Source organism: Syngnathus leptorhynchus, chromosome 12 (genome assembly GCF_054491065.1).
Source record: "Syngnathus leptorhynchus isolate UIUO chromosome 12, UIUO_Slep, whole genome shotgun sequence".
Classification (NCBI taxonomy): Eukaryota; Metazoa; Chordata; class Actinopteri; order Syngnathiformes; family Syngnathidae; genus Syngnathus; species Syngnathus leptorhynchus.
The window spans coordinates 5,527,384-5,548,787 of NC_141206.1; the positions used below are offsets into that span (position 1 = coordinate 5,527,384).

General features: G+C 40.1%; 3 protein-coding genes and 1 long non-coding RNA gene across 6 annotated transcripts in view; 1 reads left to right on the forward strand and 3 right to left on the reverse strand.

The window, feature by feature from the left end:
* The window catches only part of LOC147047972 (uncharacterized), a 76,140-nt gene that overhangs the window by 23,776 nt on the left and 30,960 nt on the right, over positions 1-21,404 (forward strand). For all 3 annotated transcript variants that reach the window (XR_015067813.1, XR_015067815.1, XR_015067816.1), the window contains exons 5-6: positions 6,392-6,475; positions 15,962-16,087. This is a non-coding gene — a long non-coding RNA (uncharacterized LOC147047972). The remainder of the gene's footprint in view (positions 1-6,391; positions 6,476-15,961; positions 16,088-21,404) is intronic.
* rax (retina and anterior neural fold homeobox) lies at positions 1,465-5,073 on the reverse strand. The gene is made up of 3 exons (XM_085926949.1): positions 4,788-5,073; positions 3,848-4,095; positions 1,465-3,339 (listed from the first exon to the last, which is right to left on the reverse strand). Exons 1-3 carry the CDS (start codon positions 5,071-5,073, stop codon positions 2,923-2,925), a joined length of 951 nt encoding a protein of 316 aa, XP_085783075.1. The 3' UTR covers positions 1,465-2,922.
* Positions 8,557-12,197, reverse strand: cplx4a (complexin 4a). The gene is made up of 3 exons (XM_085926951.1): positions 12,034-12,197; positions 10,757-10,844; positions 8,557-8,784 (listed from the first exon to the last, which is right to left on the reverse strand). The coding sequence occupies exons 1-3, from the start codon at positions 12,195-12,197 to the stop codon at positions 8,557-8,559; spliced, it is 480 nt and encodes a 159-aa protein (XP_085783077.1).
* Positions 12,991-21,084, reverse strand: lman1 (lectin, mannose-binding, 1). Its single transcript, XM_085926947.1, has 13 exons — positions 20,787-21,084; positions 19,762-19,916; positions 18,818-18,925; positions 18,461-18,522; positions 17,911-18,010; positions 17,714-17,837; positions 17,288-17,346; positions 17,024-17,156; positions 16,715-16,902; positions 15,991-16,067; positions 13,665-13,833; positions 13,466-13,590; positions 12,991-13,386 (listed from the first exon to the last, which is right to left on the reverse strand). Exons 1-13 carry the CDS (start codon positions 21,058-21,060, stop codon positions 13,350-13,352), a joined length of 1,611 nt encoding a protein of 536 aa, XP_085783073.1. The 5' UTR covers positions 21,061-21,084; the 3' UTR covers positions 12,991-13,349.

Below are 21,404 nucleotides of genomic sequence, written 5' to 3' on the forward strand. Positions count from 1 at the left end.
CAGCAGCTGGTGCAGAGGAAGAAGAGAGACAGAGACCGAGAGAGAAGGAGAGAGAGAAAGGGAGGCAGATGGAGGTGGGGGACAAGGAGTGGAAGAACTCAGTTTTGACATCATAGATTGAGTATTACATTTCATCCTATTTTGATAAAGTGGGCCTTGTTCATATGGACGGTATATATGAGCAAGCATTAAGTGAGGTCACTAGTTCTTCATTAGTCCTAAGACTGCATAGAAAGTGAGTAGGCCTTTGACAAAGTCTACTGCCGGGATCATTTTCTGGCAGTGAATTCTGTGTTTAAGGAAAAAAGGATCTTGTGATTTTCATCATCACGTCCATATTTGGAAGATTGGAGAAATCACGAATTATAAACGATGAAGATGCTAACATACCTGGCTGTCCCTCATTAGGCCTTGCTTTACCAATCCTCCAGACATCTGGCTACCGCTCACTACTTTATTGTGTGAACGGGGCCTTGATGGATGAATTTGTCAGGCGGCACAAATCTACGCTGTTAACAAGACAGGAATAATTTGTGCATGGATGTATAGTGAAAGGCCCAAGTGGTGCTTCCTACTCCTCGACGGCGGAACACATTCTGTGCAGAAGAGAGCACAACGAGCATCCCCTCCCCCACTGGCTCAGTCATATGACGTCATTCTCCCTGGATACGAGTAAGCAGAAAGAATGAGGCGCATCCCAGTTTAATCTTCGTGCGGTCTAAAGAAAATCAGGAGATTGATTTTTGTTTTGTATTTTAAGCACAAGGCAACCTAGACATGTCTTGAATGCACAGAGAAAATTGCAGAGCTCAAGAAATAATTCATTACACAACCGATGAGGCAAATTCAAAGTAGCAGAGCGAGTACCTGATCATCAATCTTGACCAACAAATTAGCTGTACTTGTTTTGTATACTTGAACCCCTTTTATTGTGAAGTATTCGATGGGGCCCCAGACACCCGCAGACTCTAACTACAGCGGGCCACATATAAGTTTGTGACCCCTGTTGTAAACTAAGTGGGGACAAAAATACCTGGCACAGCCTTGCGTCCAAGTTTGAGAGGCATGCAGACAAGTGCGTTGGTGTAGCGTTGGCTCACTTAACTTGCACAACATCGCCATCTAGTGTTTCATTTGGTATACTACACATTGCTTTAATTAACTGTATGGTATAGTGCTCTCGGTGACAGTAATTACATTTTCCCCCAACAGAGGGCGCTCAGACACCCTTTTCAAAGTCTGTTTGATACAACCACAAGGGATTCATTGATGCTGAGCTGAAAGAATCAAGCATTAATTACCCAACTAGTTTTCTTAACTAAGGGAATGGAGACTGTAGAGAAAGTGTGTTGGTCTAATGTGGTTGGTCTATGATGACTATAGTAGAGTCAATGAAATGTGATTGATTTAACACTACCGGAACTGATTTCTGGGTACAGACAATCACTTGGAGCATTCAGGGTAAAAATTTAATAGTAAAAATAGAACATTAAAGCAAGTTATCATGTGCGAGGAAACATTTAAGAAATATATACAGTATCATGCTTTCACATCAGGTAAAAGGAACTCGATCACTCTCTTGCCCACTCTCTCAACACAGCATGTATAAAAACAGTAGGGTACACATTGGCGGTGAATGTTTTGGACCCTCTTAGTTTTCAGACAATGGCGAGCGCTAATTGCAACAAGTTGGTTGCACACGTCCTCCCTCTTAATGCCAAAAGGAAAAGTTTCCTCTTGTGTCCTTATCCCTCATTTGCTTCACGGCTGATTGGTGAACAAAAGGGGCAACAAGCCACTTTCACCCCATGATTACGCTTGTAATCCCGCCGACGGATGGGATAACGTTTACGGGGGTTAATGAGGAGGAAACAAGTCATTCTCTTGAGGGTCCAGGAGGAAGTCAGCCAGGTTAAGCTGATTTAGTGTAAGAAAAACCCTCAGTGTTTATTTTGCGTGTTGATGTTGCTGAAATTTATCAAAAGGTATTTTTGCCAGTTATCTACATCTTGAAATATATATATAAAAAAAACGTGAAAACGTTTTCATTATTATAGTACATCACCGCTAGGGGGCACTTAACTGTTTTCCTAATATGAATTCAAGGACTGAACAACAGTAGCAACATAGGCTGCTAAGTTTTGAATTTATTCGAGAAATCACCAACAAGATGTCCCATGAGTCACTTTCTATTTTGTTTCAGGTATCAGTTGGACACCCTTGAGGGCATCAGCGTTTGACAGCTTATGCTTTGCTCTTCTATTTAGCATTGCTGCAAGCTTTTCTGTGCCCTAAAGCAGTTCACAGTTCAGTTAATTTAGTGAAGCGATATAGTTTTACTCTTACCAATTTCAGGTTGTTCAACATTATTATCATCTGATAGAAATGTGTTTAGAAAACCTGCAAACCTGTCAAATGTGTGTTTTTATAAAGTAAACTTTATAGTGCTATTTTTCACATTCTAAACAATTTTGTTTTGTGGGGGAGGCTGGAACGAATTTATGCTGTTTTCATCTATTTCAGGTAGGAGAAAGAATGCATAATTAATTTCAAGGCGCAAATGTATTTCCTAAGGGTGAACTAGTTACAAAATCCAAACGAATGGAGCGTCAGCCAGCATCCTGGAATGGATTGATTTCAGCCTTGGATGTTCTTTGAAATTTTGTTTTTACACATAAAGATTATTGTCTTGAAAATATTCACATAAAATGGATTTAACACCAAAAACAAAATTTTCTTTAAATGTAAAAGTGTCAAATAAATACATAATGCTTGCTGTAACAGGTAAGAATGAAATTGAAAGAACAGATGTATGAGAGCTCCAAAAAGTTTTTTCAAAGTTTGTTCCAGTCAGATTGTTGCCATAGCAACGTCAGCCTTCCAATTCTTCCAGGTTCCTCAAAAACGCAGCAGCCTTATCCATCACCACGTCTTGCCAATAGATTGAATGTGTTCTTTGGCCTTCATCCTCAATGAGGCAATGCTGGAGTTCCTCGGGTCTGACGAGCACTGGTAGACCGACAGCGGCGGCGGGCACATGGAGCCCATCTGGGGCAGGTGGGTGGTCTGCCCCAGGGTGGGGGCATTGAAGAAGGAGGGTGGCACGGAGGGGGGAGGCGAGCCGGTATAGGCGCCGCCTCCTCCTATGAAGCCCGGAAGCGAATGTAGGGTGGTGGAGGCCCCGATTGGCGAGGCCAACCAGGGGTCCAGGGAACCCGTGGCGTGGGGGCGGCCAAAGGAGAGCAAGGAGGGGGTACCGGTGTTCTCCTGGAGCTTGATGGAGTTCACTTCCAGTTTTTCCTGACGACGCCACTTGGCCCTGCGGTTCTGGAACCAAACCTGAGAGCAGCCACAGAGAGTTCAGTGCAACTGTATTCATCCTCTTGCAGGGTCCAAAATATTAGGTACACCGACGCAATATAGCTGTATTAAAAATCATGTCGGTTCATCATAGAGCTGTTTATTTATTTATTTTTTAATGTTGGCACTTTCACATAAGTCCACCACTGAACTTTTTAAATGAGTACTTCAGTGTCAATTAATTATAAACCTTATTATTCGTTTTTAAAGACCTTTAAAAAATAGATGTTTATCTGATGATCATTATTATGATGCATAACACTGTAGACAGTTTTTCAAACCAAGATAAGGATATTGTCAAAGTTTCCCACGCCTGCTTTAAATACTTAACGAAGTCCTAAAATAACACATTGTTGACGCTGTTAATGGGAGAATGATTAAGTTGGAGTGTTGATCATATTTTTCGGGATGCATTCCCGACTGTAACGTTATAAGAATACTGGCGGTTCTTTGATTAAAACCAATTATAAATGTTTCCCATAACTACCTGTACGCGGACCTCGGGCAGGTTGACTTTGAGGGCCAGCTCCTCTCGGCTGTACACGTCCGGGTAGTGGGACTTCTCGAAGGCTCGCTCCAGTTCGTGCAGCTGGAAGGTGGTGAACGTTGTCCGGTTGCGGCGGTGCTTCTTCTTCGGGTTCTCGTCGTCCGACAACTTGCAGCCCTCCCGGTCGGGCGAGTCCGGACAAGGCGTAACGTCACCAGCAACACCGGGAACACTCGGGCAGCACATGCCTGCAAAAAATAAAGTTGATAAAATTCGTTATAATCCTTGTTTTTTTGTGCGTGTGTGTGTGTGTGAGGACGGAAATGAGGGATATGGCTAAAGTCGAATTATAACTCATAAGTAATAATAAAATTAAATATAACTCAACTAAATCATTACAAAATAAGACAAATTGCGTAAACTGAATCTATTACATTGGTTAATTTCAATCCAACGAATATTAATGAAATAAAACAGTTGATTTAAAACAATCAAATACATTGTCAAAGTTAAGTAAAATGATATTAAAAGTAATATTCACATTTGAATGAAATAAAATGAAACTAAAAGCATGCAAATAAAGTTCAGAGATAAACTAAAGATTCAAAATATACTGTTACTCAACGAATATAAGTGCTGAAATGGTTTAAAATTTGGGATCAAAAAGGTAAAATAAAAGAAATACAATAAATAGAACAAAACCAAAATAACGTGTATAACAAACAAATGAAATTTAAAAAAGAAAATACCATTAGTAAAAGAAAATTGTAAAACAAAATATTTAATCGAAGTCCCAGATATTAAAATGTAAATCCAACAAATATACATAAAATGAAATGAAACTATGGATCTGTTTAGATAAAACAAAATTCGATTAAACAACAACCACTACAAACAATAACTCTAACGTTTTAACAAGACAAAATGAAATTCAACGTACCGTCTAAACTTTCAGCAAAATGACTCTTGTGAATTTGTTGAACGTGGCGCTCTTGCGCGTGTTTGCCGACTCCTTTGGCTGGCAGGCTGCAAGCGCCTGACTTGTGGAACAGGAGGTCCTCCTTAAAGCCCAGGATGGCCTCGATGCTGTGCACCCTGGCCGGGTTGCCCGCTTGCTGCTGCTGCAGAAGGGTGCGCGCGGTCGGGGACTGATGCAGTCGCTCGTCCATCATCATCATAGCCATCATCCTCTTCCTCCTCTGGAAAGGCGGGCCAATCAGCCACATGGGTCGGCAAGGACGCACAAAGATGGCATGATTGGTGCCTGCAGCATCCTCGGCTTTTAAACAAATGCCCCCCCACCTGCTCGCTTTTCTGACGTCACAGAAGGGACGTCTCGGATTCTGGGGGGGGGCAAATGTGTAGCACGTGTAAAACCTACTTACATCAATCTTAAAACCATCTTCCCACTCCTCCAGATGTCATTTTCATGTCTATCTAAGAGCGGGGGGAAAAAGAAGGAAGATTAAGATTAAGGTACAACAAAATCATAATTACAAGATTTCTTGCCAGGATTGCCAGCTTAATATTTTCATCCAAATATTGGTCTTGGTTGTTATCCCCTACCAATAGCAATAATGCATCAAATTTGGAAAAATGACAAAAAGTCTGACCATTTGGTTTATAGTGGCTGTTTTCACCCACTAACGTGTTATGAACACATGGCAAGTACAACGACAAAATGATGATGATTTTCTGAACTGAGAAACATTTTGAGGCGTCACATACTGTACTGCAGGGGGCACCAACTATATTTGTCAGGGGGACGGTATTTTACCAGACAGTTACCTGGGGGGCCGGAACCTTAAATAAAACTAAAATTTTGGCATATTATGTAACCTTCTTTGTTTATATATTTCTTTTCATGTCATTACAAAACTTAAGGCATTTTGAGCATTTGGGTCAGGCAGTTGCTTTAGTGTAGACCACATATCTTCATCATAATTATAGAATCCAGTCACGGGCTGGATTGGACGATTCGGCGGTTTTGCCCATGGGCTGCTACTTGATGATCGATCACATACTATACTGTATTTTTTATTTTTATTTTTTTGATCTGCCAGTCCAAAATGTCCTCACCCTCTCATCTGTTGCTGCTTGTAACTTTGATTTGGACTAAAAATGACCTAGTGCGCCAGTATCATTTCTGGCCAATGGGCTGCATGTCCCTCTGTAGTGCAGGAATAGCTTTAATTTTCCCCTTCTGATCCATTAAAGAAGCCAACATTTTAAGTGTGGGGTCAGTCCCCCCGGTTGGGAACCACACAATAAAGACAATTTTCAGCGATAACCATTTAGGAGCAAACAAAGATTGACAGCAGTGTGGTAATCCCGCTTAAAAGGGGATTACATGATGTTGCTCAAAAGAGTTACTCCCCCCCCCCCCCCCCCTAAAACTATTTAGCTTTTCCTAATTGCACAAGGTGACCTCATCCTTTGTGGGCCTACAAGAGAAGGAGGGGGGAAGAGATGCTAATTAACACCACGGGGTCAATGCACAACTTCCTTTTAGGTGCTTTTATTGATTTATCCCTTATCTTGCAGGATAATTGACATCTGTTGACTCAAGTGGAAATAGAAGAAAATATAACAGCGATAACAGTTTCCAGTCTTCTGGTAACACTTCAGGTAAGATTTTCAAATCTGGGTTTGTCTGGTTTGTAAGGACGCTCATACTCCGATTCATGCTTTTGACACACTATTCACACTATCCATCCGTTCGTCTGTCCGACCATCCAACGCAAGCCAACCAACCCATCCCTCCATCTAACCATCCCTCCCTTCATCTAAATTCTGATGCCTAATTAGTTCCCACCATCCAAAATAACAAAAACACTAGGAATTATCATAACATTGACTAAATTTTGCAAAACCTTGCATTAGATTGTGCCGAATATTATGTCCAGGGAATATTTGCGTGTTTATTTTACGTGATTGATCATTTCGTAAACATTTCTATAAAGAGCTTTGAGGACTCACAGGTCACACGTCCAGTAAGAATAATAACACACATAGCCGGATGGATGGAGTAGGGAGGGCCTGTCCGACAAACCGGGCCTCTGTGATCCTATTAGATGTTAATCTGCAGACTGCAAATCTACAGCCGCTCAAACTTGGACTGCTGTGAAACTCTTAACTGATGACCATGTAACCTCCCCTCGTCACCCCAAACCCACAGCCCCTCCCTCGATCACAACCAACCCCTAATCGTCCCCTCGTTGACAAGTGTTTGGATAATGCCCAATTGAATTAAAACCGTCCCTCCACCAGGTATTAATCGCTTCTATTCTGATCATCTTTAGTGGCTATGTGGAGCTGTCTCTTGAATGCATTTCAAAATCCAATAAAGGATTTGAAATGTGATCCTGTCACATTGACTCAAACATAACGCAATCGTATGATTGTTTCAGCATCCCTTAATTGACTTATACAAATACCACGATTAAGTAATAATGGAAATAAAGGCGGGGAAAAAACCCATCCAGATCGCATCACAATATTTACTCCGTATTACTCCGTATTCCTTAAAACAAAGTAACGATCATCTGTTCTTATTTTTTGTTTGTTTTTTGCTAAAATAAGAATAGTAGAAAATAGATCATGTCTGAACCGTTTAAAAATCAAGACACCACATATGACGATTATCATCCAAGTGACATTCAACTTTTTTTTTTATCGCAATGTTGAAACACTTCACTGTCTGCATATCGATACAATGGAAATAATGAAGCAGTCAAAATGCACATAAATACTGCATAATACACATCTTTATTTGATCTGCACCTTCATATGTACATTATTTATTGCACTGCCATATACTGTGTGTTTCGAGATGAATGTGGGCAAACAAGTGCCTTTTTTGCGTCAACAGGTTGAAACGCTAAAAGTCTAAAAAAAACAAAACATCAAGAACCTAGCATAAATATTGTGTAAGGTAGGTCAAAACACTGTCAACAGGCTGTAAACATGCTTTTAGGAGACTTCGGTAACCTTCTCGGTTGTCACAGCAAACGGAAAAATAAAGATTGAAAGTCATGTCGCCATTAAAAGGACTTTGAAGTGGGGCAAAAATACAATCTATATTTTGGAAAAAGTCTTTATGGAAAGTCAGGACATTTCTAAAAGGTGCCTATTGATAACACATGGCACCTGATATTGATGACTAAATAGATTTTCATGGTCAATATTTAACATATGCTTACGTTTTGAGTGGCAATTTAGATTTTAGGTGTATTGCAATGACGGAAGCTAGCTGTTATCTTAAAATTCAACAAAAAAATTGAATTTTGTTTTCCCAGTGCTTTAAATACAAATATAGCGCACCGTGCAAAAGTCTTTGGCCTAGCTTTGTTGTTCTAAATAGTCATCATTTTGGACACAACGTATCAAGTAAATACTAGGACAGTTAGCAGGACTAAGCTAAAAACATAAACAAATCCCACAAAATATTCGGCACATTTTGCTGTGGATTCGAATAATGGTGCAGATACAGGAAGTTTTTTTGATGATTGAATTGTAATGGTAATGCCGATTTGTTTGGGAACCAGGAAGTGGTGTGCTGGTTAACAAATGGGTAGAAAGACAAACACTCTTTTGGGGTTAACATTTCAACCTTGGTGGAAGTTGTCGATTGGTTGCGATCATGTCGCTAAAACAACAAATCCAATGGTGGCTTTTGCACAGCGGTCTTCTTTTTGCTGGTGGTTTCCTCACATGACAGCGCACTTTTCCTCGGCTTTGGTCTTGAGCTCGGTGACGGTGGCCGACGCCTTCTCCTTCAGCTGGTCCATGTCCATGTTCTGCAAGTTCTGAATCTGGCCCATGAGGGAGTCCTTGCCCTCTTCTTCGGTAGCATCCTCGTCCACCATCTTGAGGAGCTCCTCGGGCACGTCCACGTCGTCACCGGCCATCTCGATCATGTTCTCGTCCTGCTCGCTCTGCATCCAACAACAATTAACGCCTCGACTTGACAACTAGACAAATAGATTTCGTTTCTATTGTGAATTAGATCATGATCCAATTCAGATTTTTTGTTTTGGGCGTATTTCGTTATTTACACGGCAGATGTTTCTAGAGGAATTACACAAAAAGAACTTTCATTTTAAAATATTTTTGTGAAACTTAGTGCAACAGTGGGGCATACGCAGGCCTTGTGAATATGCGAGGGAATTCCCATGATAAAGGTAAACAACTTTTCCCCAGATTAACATGTTTTTCCGCAAGTGCTGAAAACACTGTAAAATTGAAATGATTCAACGGAAGATTAGATATGCTGTAAACAAGTGGATGAATCTTTCTTAATCCGTGTTATTTCTATAATGATTTCGTTATTGCGTAAAAAGCAGGTGGGTGTAGTGGAAGGAGAAAACATTTTCTTTTAGCAGAGCTATTTTATAAAACAAAGAATGCGAAATTTGACGTTTTTTTGACTAGGCAGTTGATATGAATGGCTCTGACAATCCAAAACACTTTCGCTCACTAAATTTGATTACCAATAGTATATACACCATTGATTCTCATCCGTTGACCCCCGATTTCCCATTTGGCTGCCATGTAATCCAAATTATAAGATATTTCACAACATTTACAAAATACATTTTCGTGTGGATTTCAAAATAAAAGCTATACAATAATTTTGATCAAACGATCAGTTTTAGTCGATCGTGCCTGTGCTTGCGGGCTCACTGGACTTTAAGGCCCAATGATGGGGATTATCCGCTACCAGCAGTCTAAAGATAACGTTCTCTGAGTCACACACTAATGCCATAAGATGAACGACAACTTCCTGTTATTCAGTGAAAGTATTTACCTCTTCAACTAACCCTTCCCCCAATGCTTTCAAAAAAAAAGAATCCATTGTAAGCCTCTGCTATTGTTACGATGCTGCAAATCAGTTTCAATAAAGACACGGTGGCCTTTGCTATTGTGCGTACAATGTAAACATCATTAGAGCGGAATAATTAGATTTATACATAAATGTGCTATAAAAGGCCACAGAGCGCACATTGTTTTTTTTTTTTTTCATCATCATACAATAGCGTACAAGGTCAATAGCATGCATTAAAATCATACTTTTTCAATAGAGTTTTCTGGCTCATTGGCAGTTTCATTCAAATTATAAATAACATACCTTTTGTGCTCCCTCCATGCCGACTAAATGTTCAGTAATAGTGCTGTTTTTTTCCTATGTATGAAAAATATACAGTAGGAGAAGTCCAATCACATGGGCTGATGCCGAGTGATCCTGGGATCTCAGCTCAGTGGATTTTTGGTTTCCACAAAAAGTCAACACCTTCTCGTCTAATCTGGTGACGCGCTTCGCACCTCCTCTTCTAATCACAATCATTCCCTCCCATGTTCCGATGTAATCATTTAGACATATAAAGGAGCAAGGAGCACCTTGTTGATGAACACAAAATTTATAACTCAAAATTTCATGATTTTATTTCACGTGTGTTTGAAAATGTCGTTTTTCCTTTTGGACATTTATTTTTTCATTTGATTCGCTACGATATAACTTAATCCGCTTGCCAGCAGCCGTAAGAGAGTAAAGATGATGATGTGTGGAAATCACAAAAAAATCTTAACGTTTGCTAATTTTGGCAATAGATCTAGCGATCATTTTTTTATTACGCAGTTGAAATTTATTAGCGCTGGTATAATTCAGTGAATCTTTTAATATACTTTTTTTCCTAATAACCCTATACTCTTGAAACCATCGGCAAAGTATTTCACAATAACAACAAAGAAACAACAACAAAAAAGTATACATTTCAAAACAATGCTCTTGATAAAGTCCATGTGTCGCTAGACCTTTTCATTCTTCAAACCCAACCCTTTTATACTAAATGGTGGCCTCCATTGTTTGTATTTGTCGTATTAAAATGATGGGTACTTGACGACACCTACCTTGGGCAACCTGTACTTTTCCCTGAGGCACACCCTCAGCGTCGCCCTCTCAGCCTTCTTGTGCAAGAAATCTGCATCTCTCTCCATCCTGAAACACATTCATTTGTTCAAAATGCGTCATTGGTGGGACACTACTATCAAATTGCGTAAGAAACCGAATTCTTACTCTACATGAATGAAATTTATTTTGCGGGCTTTTTTTCTGTTAGACATGCTTATCAAATTTCATGTTGCTAAATTAACTTGGCTTCGGGAGGTTGATTTTGATAAATGTCTGGGCAGCACTAGCGCGACAAAACATAGTTTGGGTTTTGTTTTTCTAGAAAAATATGATAAGGTTAATTAAATGTGATCAAATGCAGTATAACTACTCTCATTGGCCGTGTGAGACCTATGACATTGTTTGGTAATCCCGTCCAACTAGAAAAGTAAACTTGCTTGTCTCAGGTTTGACTGCAAAGTTTCTTTGAGGTGAGTACTTTTCCCTCAGCCAATTAAAGATTGGGATTATCAAACCAGATTGGAGGGGCGCATCACCAAAACACATCTGTAGACAACAATCTTTTTGTAAAACAAGTTTGTTCTTGAAACGCTGGACTAAGTGACGAAAAATTAAGAAGAGCTGTTATTAAAATCCCGCAAAAACATGTAACCTGCGTCGTCAGTATATATTACAATAATAAAAAAAACCCACAATTAAATAAATAAAACAAGAGAGGCTGGTAAATCCTGTTATGTAATTTGGGTTGACGGGATTTGGTTCATGCTGTGGAATACCACCCCCACGCCCCAACCTCCCTCCTCACAAACAATTTTTAACAATACTTATTTTAATAGAGTTATAATGATGTTTTTTGCCCAAATATGCTTGTGCACAAATGTCTCCTCTCATGAAATGTCATAAAATGCTATTTTAAACCAAATTATTAATCCATGTTCAGCATTTATGTGCAATGTATCCTTGACATCGTAAAATTAAGTATTTCAACTGCTTGACATGTCATTGAATCCAGTTTGACGGTTTACTCAAATCATGGTGGTTAACGTCATCCAGAACTCCAACAGAACTCGAATAAAATCCTAGATTAAGGCAGATTATTGATCAAGACATGTAGCCTGTACAAGGTTAATGTTTACATTTTGTATAAAAATCCTTAAATTGTAGAGGTGACAACTTCTAAAATAGCAGAAGTAAGGTATTTACTCAAATCTATGTGTGCGGTTTTATTTTTTCCAAGGTCAACCTGCACTAATCCAAAATGGAGGCCCGCACTCACTTCTCCTCCACCACTTGTTTCTGGTACTCCTCGTACTCCTCCCGCGTCATGCCTGCCGCCTTGGCCGGGTCCGATGGGGTGGCCTCCTCTTCCTTGTCTCCTCCGCCGCCCAGGCCTATTCCCGAAAGGGGGTTTCCGATCATGCTCTTGATTAAGAAAGCCATGATGAATTTTTAGTTGTCTTTTCGGGGGCTGAGGAACAAGGAAAGTGAGTTGGGTTGGTTTCTGTTCTCCGGTTCCCTTAGCTCCCCTGTAGCTGTCGAGCTAACCTGCTGCCTGTCTATGCAACCAAGGGTGCAGTGATGACACGCAACACACACACACACACACACACACACACACACACACACACACACACACACACACACACACAAAGTTGTGTGCTTCGGCCATAATCTGGATTAAATCCTCCACGGCTCCACTATGCTAAGAGACAGATGGCCGGTTTCCTATCTATTTTTGAATCAAGCAGACCTTTCAGAGAGCTTGCACGTTTTGTATTTTTTTAAATTGAATGTGCACCAAATAGGACGTTCTATAAACAGAATCCGAGATGTAACCTGGGATGGTCGCTTTATTGAATTAGCGGAGAACGTGCGACGTTGCAGTAGCGAGAGGAGCGGGATTACGGGTCTCGTTTATCCTCACTAGAGCCTTTCTCCGTGCCGTGCTGGCGTGCTGTTGTTTGAGGGGGGAGAGGGTGATTGACAGGTGGGAATGTGAGCATTTGTGGCTTCTCCAGCCATCATCATTATTGCACATATAAACCACTGAGAACTACAGTGGGCTAACTCCGTTTTGGCCATTGTTAAATTAAGTGCAAAAAATTGTTCCATTTCAAAAGATTTGTCTTGCTTATAAAAGACAATTGGATTTGCAGATAATTTAGTCTTCAATGAAGATAATATTTGTGTTTATGTGTGTGTACATGTGTGTTTTTCAGTTTTAGCGCAAGTGTCAAGTGTTCAACAGGTTTTCAGCTTTATTCATACAAAATGCACATTTAAAAAAGACACAGGTTGTTTTTTTTTTGTCAGCAACGGTTCTGGGAACAAAAATCAAAAATCCCAAATGATGTGACCAGGCAAAAATACTGTCAGGATTAAATTTTGTTTCGCACTCGTTATAAACAGGATCAAATTAAGAATGTGGAAATAATTCGGCAAAACAAAATTCTTGCACATAAATCATATTTTCCTTTCAGGTACAATAAATTAGCAACTCTTGGGAAAGAAAAAAAAACCTGGAGGGAGGGTGGGATCACCTAAAATAGACATTCCCTCATTTACATCTTCATTGGAGAAATATTTTCTGCATCAAAAAAACTTCTTGGCTGCTGCTTCCTGTTGGCTTCTGCAGCACAGAAAAAAACAGAGAAATTAGCAGCTCATTTAATTTGAATTTATGCAATAAATAAAAAGCATGAACTTACTTGTACATGATATAACACAAGAATAGAACTGACTGGACCACAATGAAAATGACAAAATGGACGGTAGATAAGCAGGAAGGCAGGGGGGGAAGCTCGGGGCACTTTTGGACCTTCTCACCAGGATTCTACAAGGAGTCCTCATATTAGTGGGCAGAAGACAAATGACGGAACAATGTTAGCATTAACTTTGCATTCTGACCTGAGCGCCACGTTGTACCAGGTGCTCCAGGTCGCGTCTGACTGAGTGCAGGTGCTCCTTGATATCGTTGAAATGCTGAATGCTCTCGTATGCGGCCACGCCGCCACCCTGCTGCTGATGTTGCTGCTGGGCCGAGCCGATTTGCTTCAGAGATTCGTAGAAGGCATTCCTGCCGAGAAAAAACAAAAAGAATGGAGTATGATGGTCACCATTTTTGAAAAAATTAGCAGAATTAAGAAAATTGCCTAAACAACATCAGTTATGAGTCAAGAAGGTCAAGTCAAGAAAAAAAAGTATACTAATTTAGATACAGTATAGCAATTGGTAGAAAGGTATTTCTAAGGTCGCTCAGAAAGCAAACCAAAATACCAAAACAGACCACAAGTCTAATTTTCATGTTGGCAAACACGACCCACAGTGGGTATCACCATTTTTGTTTCCTTTTTTTTATTTTTGCAACAGTGATACAATTTGTCCCCTGTTTAATCTTTTAATCCCTATTCACAAGGGGATCTGTATAGCCAAAGTTTGAAAACCAGAAAATTACCATCTGATAAAACAGGTCATGATTGCCAAATTAATCCCTTATAAAAACATGTTTCAACATCAGATTACAAGGTCTGAATGGGTTAAGGAAACGACTCGCCGTGATGCTAGCAGACAGAATTAGCGGGTCTGAACAATAATCGACACATTTAATGTGTATTACAAGACAAAAAATTGTAGTACTACAAGAAAATAAAGCAATGTTACAAGAAAGAAACTGTTGTGCTACCGGAAAAAAAAGTAAAGTTAAAGTAAAAAAGTAGCAAAAACGTTGCTTATGATCGGTCAGTTATGCAACCAGAATTATTTTTGTGTTACAGTAAAAAAATGGTTGTACGATAGGTAAACAAAAATTAAGCCACCATAAAAAAATTGTCATTACAAAATTGTCAATCACATTGATACTATTTTATTGCATTTATTAAAATAAATAGATAAAGATATTTTCATTGGGCCGCCTTAGTCATACAATAAATCAGGAAAAAGAAAATACTTCTTCCAGTTGATTAGAGGCAGGCAGCAAGCAGTAACTTTCGCTTATCATCTTAAAGTACATCTAAGACGATTAGGACAGAGGGTTAAAAAAAATGGACAAACGAAAGGAAGTCCTGCAGAGCATCATTTGTAGTACAGACCGTGTTTAGCCCGTTCGTGTATGGCAGATGTATTTAAAGACTTCTAATCTGATACGGTGCTAAAATGTGGCCTTTTCTTTGCAAATCAACATGTAATTTGTTTTCATATATATTAAAATAAATCTCCCTTGAGAAAGTAAATGAGCGTTTATTAATAAAGATGGCATCTAATCTTCATCTAGTGACCCATTTATGAGCATTTTCTAATCCAGCGACAAGCCGTAAATCAGTTAGTGCGTTTGAGGCTGGACTGGCCTTTTACTGCCGTCAAACAAATGATCGACCTGAAAGCTGTGGGTCAATGTTCTAATGATCATAATTTTTTTTTTTTTTTTTTTTTTTTTTTTTAAATCATGTACGCACATGGGATTTAGGCCACGTGGACAGCTTGCTTCTTTTATGATACATGACAGATTAATGTTACATAAAGTGAAATCTTTAATATTGTGATTAATTTGGCATGCAGATGGCACGCTCAAATTAAGACACAATCAAACAGTGACGGCCACAAAAAAGGAGACATTATTTAATCATTAAGCTCTGCCAAGGAGTATTAGGGCCACGCTGAAAAGGAAAGAAATGGTAGTAGCAGTATATTCATTTTATTCTTATAATTGTATAACTCAATTTACCCCGAATATACATTCTTTTTGCTGAGGCTTTAATTTGAAACGGTGTGAGCAACCACAAAAAAGCACATACAATATTTCGTGACCTATTATTTCAAATATTCTTATATTTTTGGGTTCATAAATGACACAGCTGTCCAGAGCTTCACCGTGTAATAATGTACATTATCATAGATTTTTTTTTTTTTTTTTTTTTTTAAATCAGGCAGCCTTTCACTTTCATTCAAGAAAATGACTTTTGGGGGTTGTTTTTTTTGTAGTATAAGACCCCAGAAGTTTAAGAAGATTATGGGTGGGTATTACTGTGCATATCATGCCTTGTACACATACCTTTAAAAACAAACTTACTTTCGCATGGATGTCATGAAAGCATGATCTTGGGATTAGCATGGCAGACAGTCAGACACCTGAGATGTGCGCAGCCTGAGATTAAATATCCTTTGCCAGGGTTTAACTGCTCGGATTTTCTCTTTGTTTTGCCTTTCAGCTGATGCTAAAAAAACAAAAGAGACTCACCTAAACTCGTTGAGGTTCCTGAGCAGATCCTGTTGAGAAGATGCAATAGTGCCCAGCTGCTGGTTCGCCACATCCAGCTAAAATAAACAACAGCATGGTAGGAGGAGCTAACATTGGGAAAAATAACATTGTTTGACTTTGTTTCGATTGTTTAAAAATGTGATTTGAGCGTAAACAATAGGCCTGTGAAGCAGGAAATGGCAACATGAAAACAAGTAATGATGATGTCATTTTACAAAAAAAATATGCTGTCAAAAAAGTACAATCCTATTTTTATTTCACAAAACAACACTTTAAGTTTGTTTTTTTACAAGAAAAAAAGTGACAAAATGTCAAAATTTCATATTTAAAAATGTCCGCATTTATATCAAGTAGTATTCAAGTATCGGGCCCCTTATTTGAAGGTAAGTGTGGGGTTGCAATCGATATTTAAATAAGTCCTCCTTGGCAGTAGTTGGCGCTATACAGACACATCGGTGAATCAATAAGAATTGTCGTCAGAAAAAAAAGCTCTTTGTTGACTAAATGAAATGAAGTATTTATTTATTTAATCTTATACCATGAGAAAAGTCGTAATGTGACAGGATTGATATGATAAATATTGTAAGAGGAAAAATATATTCTATATTTTACAAGGTAAAGAAGTATAATGTTGGCGCAGATGGCATAAAAATCTAAAAATAAAGCAGCTTTTCCAACTGTGGGTTCTAATATTGAAACCCACCTGTCCAGAGCCGGTGTTGGATCCCCTCTTGGAGATCTCATCGGTGACGATGGTCACGTAACGGCGCTGTTCGTCCAGTATCATGGCCAGCTGCCGGTTGAGCTGCTTGATCTCCAGGTGGATGCGGTTCTGACCCTCAAACACCTGACGGATCTCTCGATCATTCACACTCTCGTACAACTCTTCAACTGCGTAGAAACAAATCCAGGCAACAAACAAATTAGAAACGATTTCATTTTCCAAAACATTAACACTCATGTCATAAAAAAAATGTATAACATAATTGCCATTAGCCTCCTCAGTACTAACTTGGCTCTCCTTGGACGTCGGGGTGCTCTTTCTGGAACTCCTCTTTCTTTTTGTCAAGCTCTTGCTGGAAATTGTGGAATTCCTCCTGGTACTTGTCCTTGTCTTCTTTGGGAATCTCCGCTTCTGGTAGGGGCTTCAAGAGGGCAACCACAAACCCCACAAAAAATGGTCAATAAAAGAAAAGCATTCAAAAAGGGCTTGGGCGGATTTGTTAGCACACAAGTGGTGGGATTCGGAAAAGAAGTTCTAGCAAATGGAACTTACTGGTGTCTGGCCCGGTTCCGTGAGTTGGAATAACAAGAAGGACAGGACGTCATGGTCATCTGGTGCAGAAACAATGTAAAGGGGAAAAAAACAAAAACACGATTATTAATTCAAATGGTGGCATTAAAACAGGACGGTATCAAATTCTAAACAATGACTCTAATGTCATGCGGAATAAGTATTGCTAGAATGAGTTTCTTAGCGCTCGTAAACAATATGAACGCTAATTAGAAGCCCTAATTGACTGAGGCTTCATTTGAAAACCTAACCCTTGTTTGAAAACACTTGCTTTAGGTCAAGCCTCTGCCCTTGTTTGAAGCCCTAACACAGTAATTAGAGACTAACCCTGGCATAAAACTGTACTTTTAAACGCCAACCTTGACTCACAAGGCTAATTTGAAAGCTTTTGCTCCACCATCAAATTACCCGCTAATCCTCCAGTGGCAGCCGAGACACCGAAGAAGCCCTCGGGAGGAATGATCATATCTTCCACCTTGGTGCAGAGCTCAAAGTCGTTTGCGTCGGGAGTGAATCCATTGTTGATCATAACCTGCCAAGCAACGTCGGATTGGCGTTAGAGGAAGTGGACGTAACCAACAAGTCAAAATCGCCCTGGAACGTACCGTCAGCGTCTTTTTGTAGTACGTCACTTTGGCTCTGACGGGATACGGTTTGTTACGGAAGTCTCGCAAACACGTGCCCAAGGCTTGTGTGCTGCCGTCACTGCCAACAAAATCAGACAAGGATTTTTGTTAGTCGTGGCCCAGCCTGGTCCTTATTGTAGATGCAGCATCTAAAAATGGGAGGATCATAAAGCATCAACATCATACTTTTAGCACGGTACATAAAATAGAGTCACTTGTTCAATTACGAACACAAACAAAGCACCGTCACATTTTGCTCGTCAATAGCTAGCATACAACCATAAATAACACAATCAGGTTTTTTTTTACTGTACATGTGACCTGTTTTGATTAAATACTGTACGTGAAAAAAAAAATAGTACGGATTCCAAGAAAAATGGCAGCTTGGAAAAAAAGTGATTTCAAGATTTCACTGGTCTACGGGAGATTACGGAAAGATAGGGGATTATTTACTTTCAAGCAAATATAATCATATTTCCTAATCTTCTTTAAAGTTGCTCAAATGTGAAAAATGGACGAGCTTACTTACTTTTTGTGGTCATAAACAAGTTTGCCGTTGTTTCCAACTACGACGATAACTGGGTTGTTTTTCTGGAGGGCACACAAAACATGCTCATCTTGAACAAATGCACACACAAACTTGTAACCTAAACATGGTCTTCTGACTATTTGTTTGTCACGATGGTGAGATAAGCAAACGAACAACCATATTTAAATGAATCAAATCACTGGAATGATGTTAGGGAATTAATATTTGATAATTGTGGGAAGTAAAATTGGATTATGGGCAATATCAGTCAACCTTTGTCCTGTTATTACACATGTTGCCTGTATTTTACAACTCGGAGACAAAAAAACAAAACAAATCTGTGGATTTGACACTGACCTTTCCGTCATTGTCGAAGGAGTCAAAGAAAATCCCGACTCCATTCCAATTGTCAGCGGCACCGTAGACGGGTCCCTGCAGGCCTTGCTCTGAGGTGAACCAGATGGCCTGTCAAAAAAATGAGACAAAATTCTAGCGTTTGGCTAAGGCAAATGCAACAATTATGTTTTTATGATGGGAACACAATTGTAAAAAGAACAAAATATCACTATTTTGCCCCAGATAAAGAAAGATACACTTTTGCCCAATATTGAGGTCTTGCATACTGATCTAAACACCATTTCAACACAATCTGAGTAAAAACGAATATCCAGTGAAATATCTCAAGAATTTCTGGACCCCCATTAAATCAGCAATTACTGCAGGTACCTACACGCTACACTTATTATCAACTCCTTAGGCCAGATGATGTATTCTAATTTCTCACACAACCTGTAAGGCAACCACAGAAGAGTTGGCAAGTTGAACTCGCCGCTCCTACCTTTGCTTGCATTAGCTAAACATCATTCCACCTTGCTTTATGCTGCTATTGGAAGAAGAGACTTGTTCTCTAGAATTTTAGATAAAGCTTCACCTTCGTGAGTGCACAATGTTTCTGGAATGGAAAGAACAAACGAACCCACGTCTTTTTTTTTTGCAGCGATAGGCGAGTACTGATAACAGCGCCAATTTAGTTACCATTTGTTTTCACTTTCCACTGAAATATTTCTTGATTCATTTGCACTGTTGCGGTGCCGTTTTAATAGATTAACATTAACAAAGATAAATAGTAACAAAAAAGGAAGTGAAACAAACCAATGGACAGCATAGATGCTAGTTGGTGAAAATAAAAACGAGCAAATGTCAAGGAGGACATGAAAATAAAGTCAATGTTCCCTAGTAAGAGATCCAATTTCTCTATAAAGGTGCCCCTGTGCGCTTTGACTCTATTAGCTTTTACTTACCAAGCCGTCCGCTCCCATCCGTCCTCTTCCGGATACCCGGAATGTCACCTCGGCCTCCCAATTTTCGAAGGACGCCTTGTTCTTGCACCATAAAGAACCCCGCTGACTCTTGAGGGATGGCGCGAGACGCACCTGGTCCTCACTGGGGATGGCATCTGCCAGAGAGATGAGAGCGATACACTTAAGAGCACATTCTACAATTGCATGAGGTTCCCCCTGCCTTTCTTCATGACATGTCACAGCGCGCTGAAATGATTCAGACACAAGGAAAGGCAATATTGGAAGGAGGGACTTTTTGTCATAGGTGATATTCTACTGCTCAAGTCAGCCCTTTGATCATCCAACAGTGTCATAATTACATCACGAAATAGTATGTTGCAATAGTCTTTGTTGTTTAGACAAGCAGAAAAGACAGGGCGGGCTCCTATAGCAATGCTGGTTGCCTATAAGAAGCACTATTTAAAGACGCAAACCCCTTATGTTGGAAAGAATAACGTGACGCATGCCTAATTAATCAATTTGCATATGCATATAGCCATCATTTCTGAGACATAACTTCTTAGTGTTTGCTTTGATTATGCCTTGTTGTATCCAGATGTTTGCAGCCAAATCGGAATTGCAAATGGGGACGTGTTCTTGGCTGAAGATATATTATAAATATTGAATTAAAAAGCACGGCACCTTATGACACCGTTGCCCTTTCCCCGTACCGACGTCAGACGGTACGTTATCAGTATTTTATGAATGGAGGCTGCACAGTGCAGAAGTCCACGATCAGTTGCATGACACGCCAATCCAAAGGGTCGCGTTAAGCGAGTGACGCAATTTATCAAGTGTTCACCTTTAGAGTTTAATGTCTTCGTACTTTAACTCATTCAATGGCGTTGACAATTACCCAAAACATGCATATTAACCGGGGAGGTTTAAGGGGTCCATGTTGACGTTAGCACCGCTAGCTCAGAGCCGTTACAAGCCGCTGTGGGTTTTGCATGCCCGGAAAGTAAGTGCATGACATCTGCACTTACCGCCCATGTGGATCCAGAAGGGGATCCTGCCATCCGCCTGGACTAGATGTGGCCCCTTAAAACTGTACTTGTACTCAAAGCGGCGGTGGGGAGCCGCATCCGCCGGGTCCGGTGTCTTTGCAACAGTGTCCGTCACCGCGTCGTTATCGGTGATCGTCACTTGGGCGACAGTGCTGTGACACAGCAGCCCTGCAAGAAGCGCGACGAACATCCTTCCCGTCGCCGAGATGGAAGTCCGCCGCTGCCTCTGTGTTGCTGCTCCGGGCACCGCCATGTTTCGTGTCAGTGCTGACGTAGCGCAGAGTGCGGCTGCACATGAGCATGATGGGATGCCTGGAGGCCAACAGGGCGCCTTCTCATTGGTCCACGACCTTCGCTCGCTCACAGTGCTGCGGTGGCCGGTGGGGCCTCCAGGGATGACACGACACACTTTGAGTCAAATAACACAAAGTCAACACAAGCTGGTTTTTGTGGTTTACTGCACAGTGGCAATGTCAATAATGCATAATTGGCCAGAAAACAGGTTGACATGTCAACAAGAAAAAAAAAACCCAAACAACTTTCACTTAAGTTTTACAACAAATAGCACCTCCCAAAACTACTGAGCACACTACATAC

Bases quoted from the DNA above. Each gene is read 5' to 3' on its own strand.
- lman1 (XM_085926947.1), bottom strand. From the start codon at position 21,060: ATGGCGGTGCCCGGAGCAGCAACACAGAGGCAGCGGCGGACTTCCATC. The intron at 17,157-17,287 runs GTAAGTTCCATT...GCCCTCTTGAAG, and splicing joins CGGAACCGGGCCAGACACCA to CCCCTACCAGAAGCGGAGAT. The intron at 13,591-13,664 runs GTCAGAATGCAA...GACTCCTTGTAG, and splicing joins TGGTACAACGTGGCGCTCAG to AATCCTGGTGAGAAGGTCCA.
- cplx4a (XM_085926951.1), bottom strand. From the start codon at position 12,197: ATGGCTTTCTTAATCAAGAGCATGATCGGAAACCCCCTTTCGGGAATA. The intron at 10,845-12,033 runs GTGAGTGCGGGC...AATGTGTTTCAG, and splicing joins AAACAAGTGGTGGAGGAGAA to GATGGAGAGAGATGCAGATT. The intron at 8,785-10,756 runs GTAGGTGTCGTC...TGTTGGATGCAG, and splicing joins AAAAGTACAGGTTGCCCAAG to AGCGAGCAGGACGAGAACAT.
- rax (XM_085926949.1), bottom strand. From the start codon at position 5,073: ATGTGGCTGATTGGCCCGCCTTTCCAGAGGAGGAAGAGGATGATGGCT. The intron at 4,096-4,787 runs GTACGTTGAATT...TATTTTTTGCAG, and splicing joins TTTTGCTGAAAGTTTAGACG to GCATGTGCTGCCCGAGTGTT. The intron at 3,340-3,847 runs GTAGTTATGGGA...GGCTGCTCTCAG, and splicing joins TGCCCGAGGTCCGCGTACAG to GTTTGGTTCCAGAACCGCAG.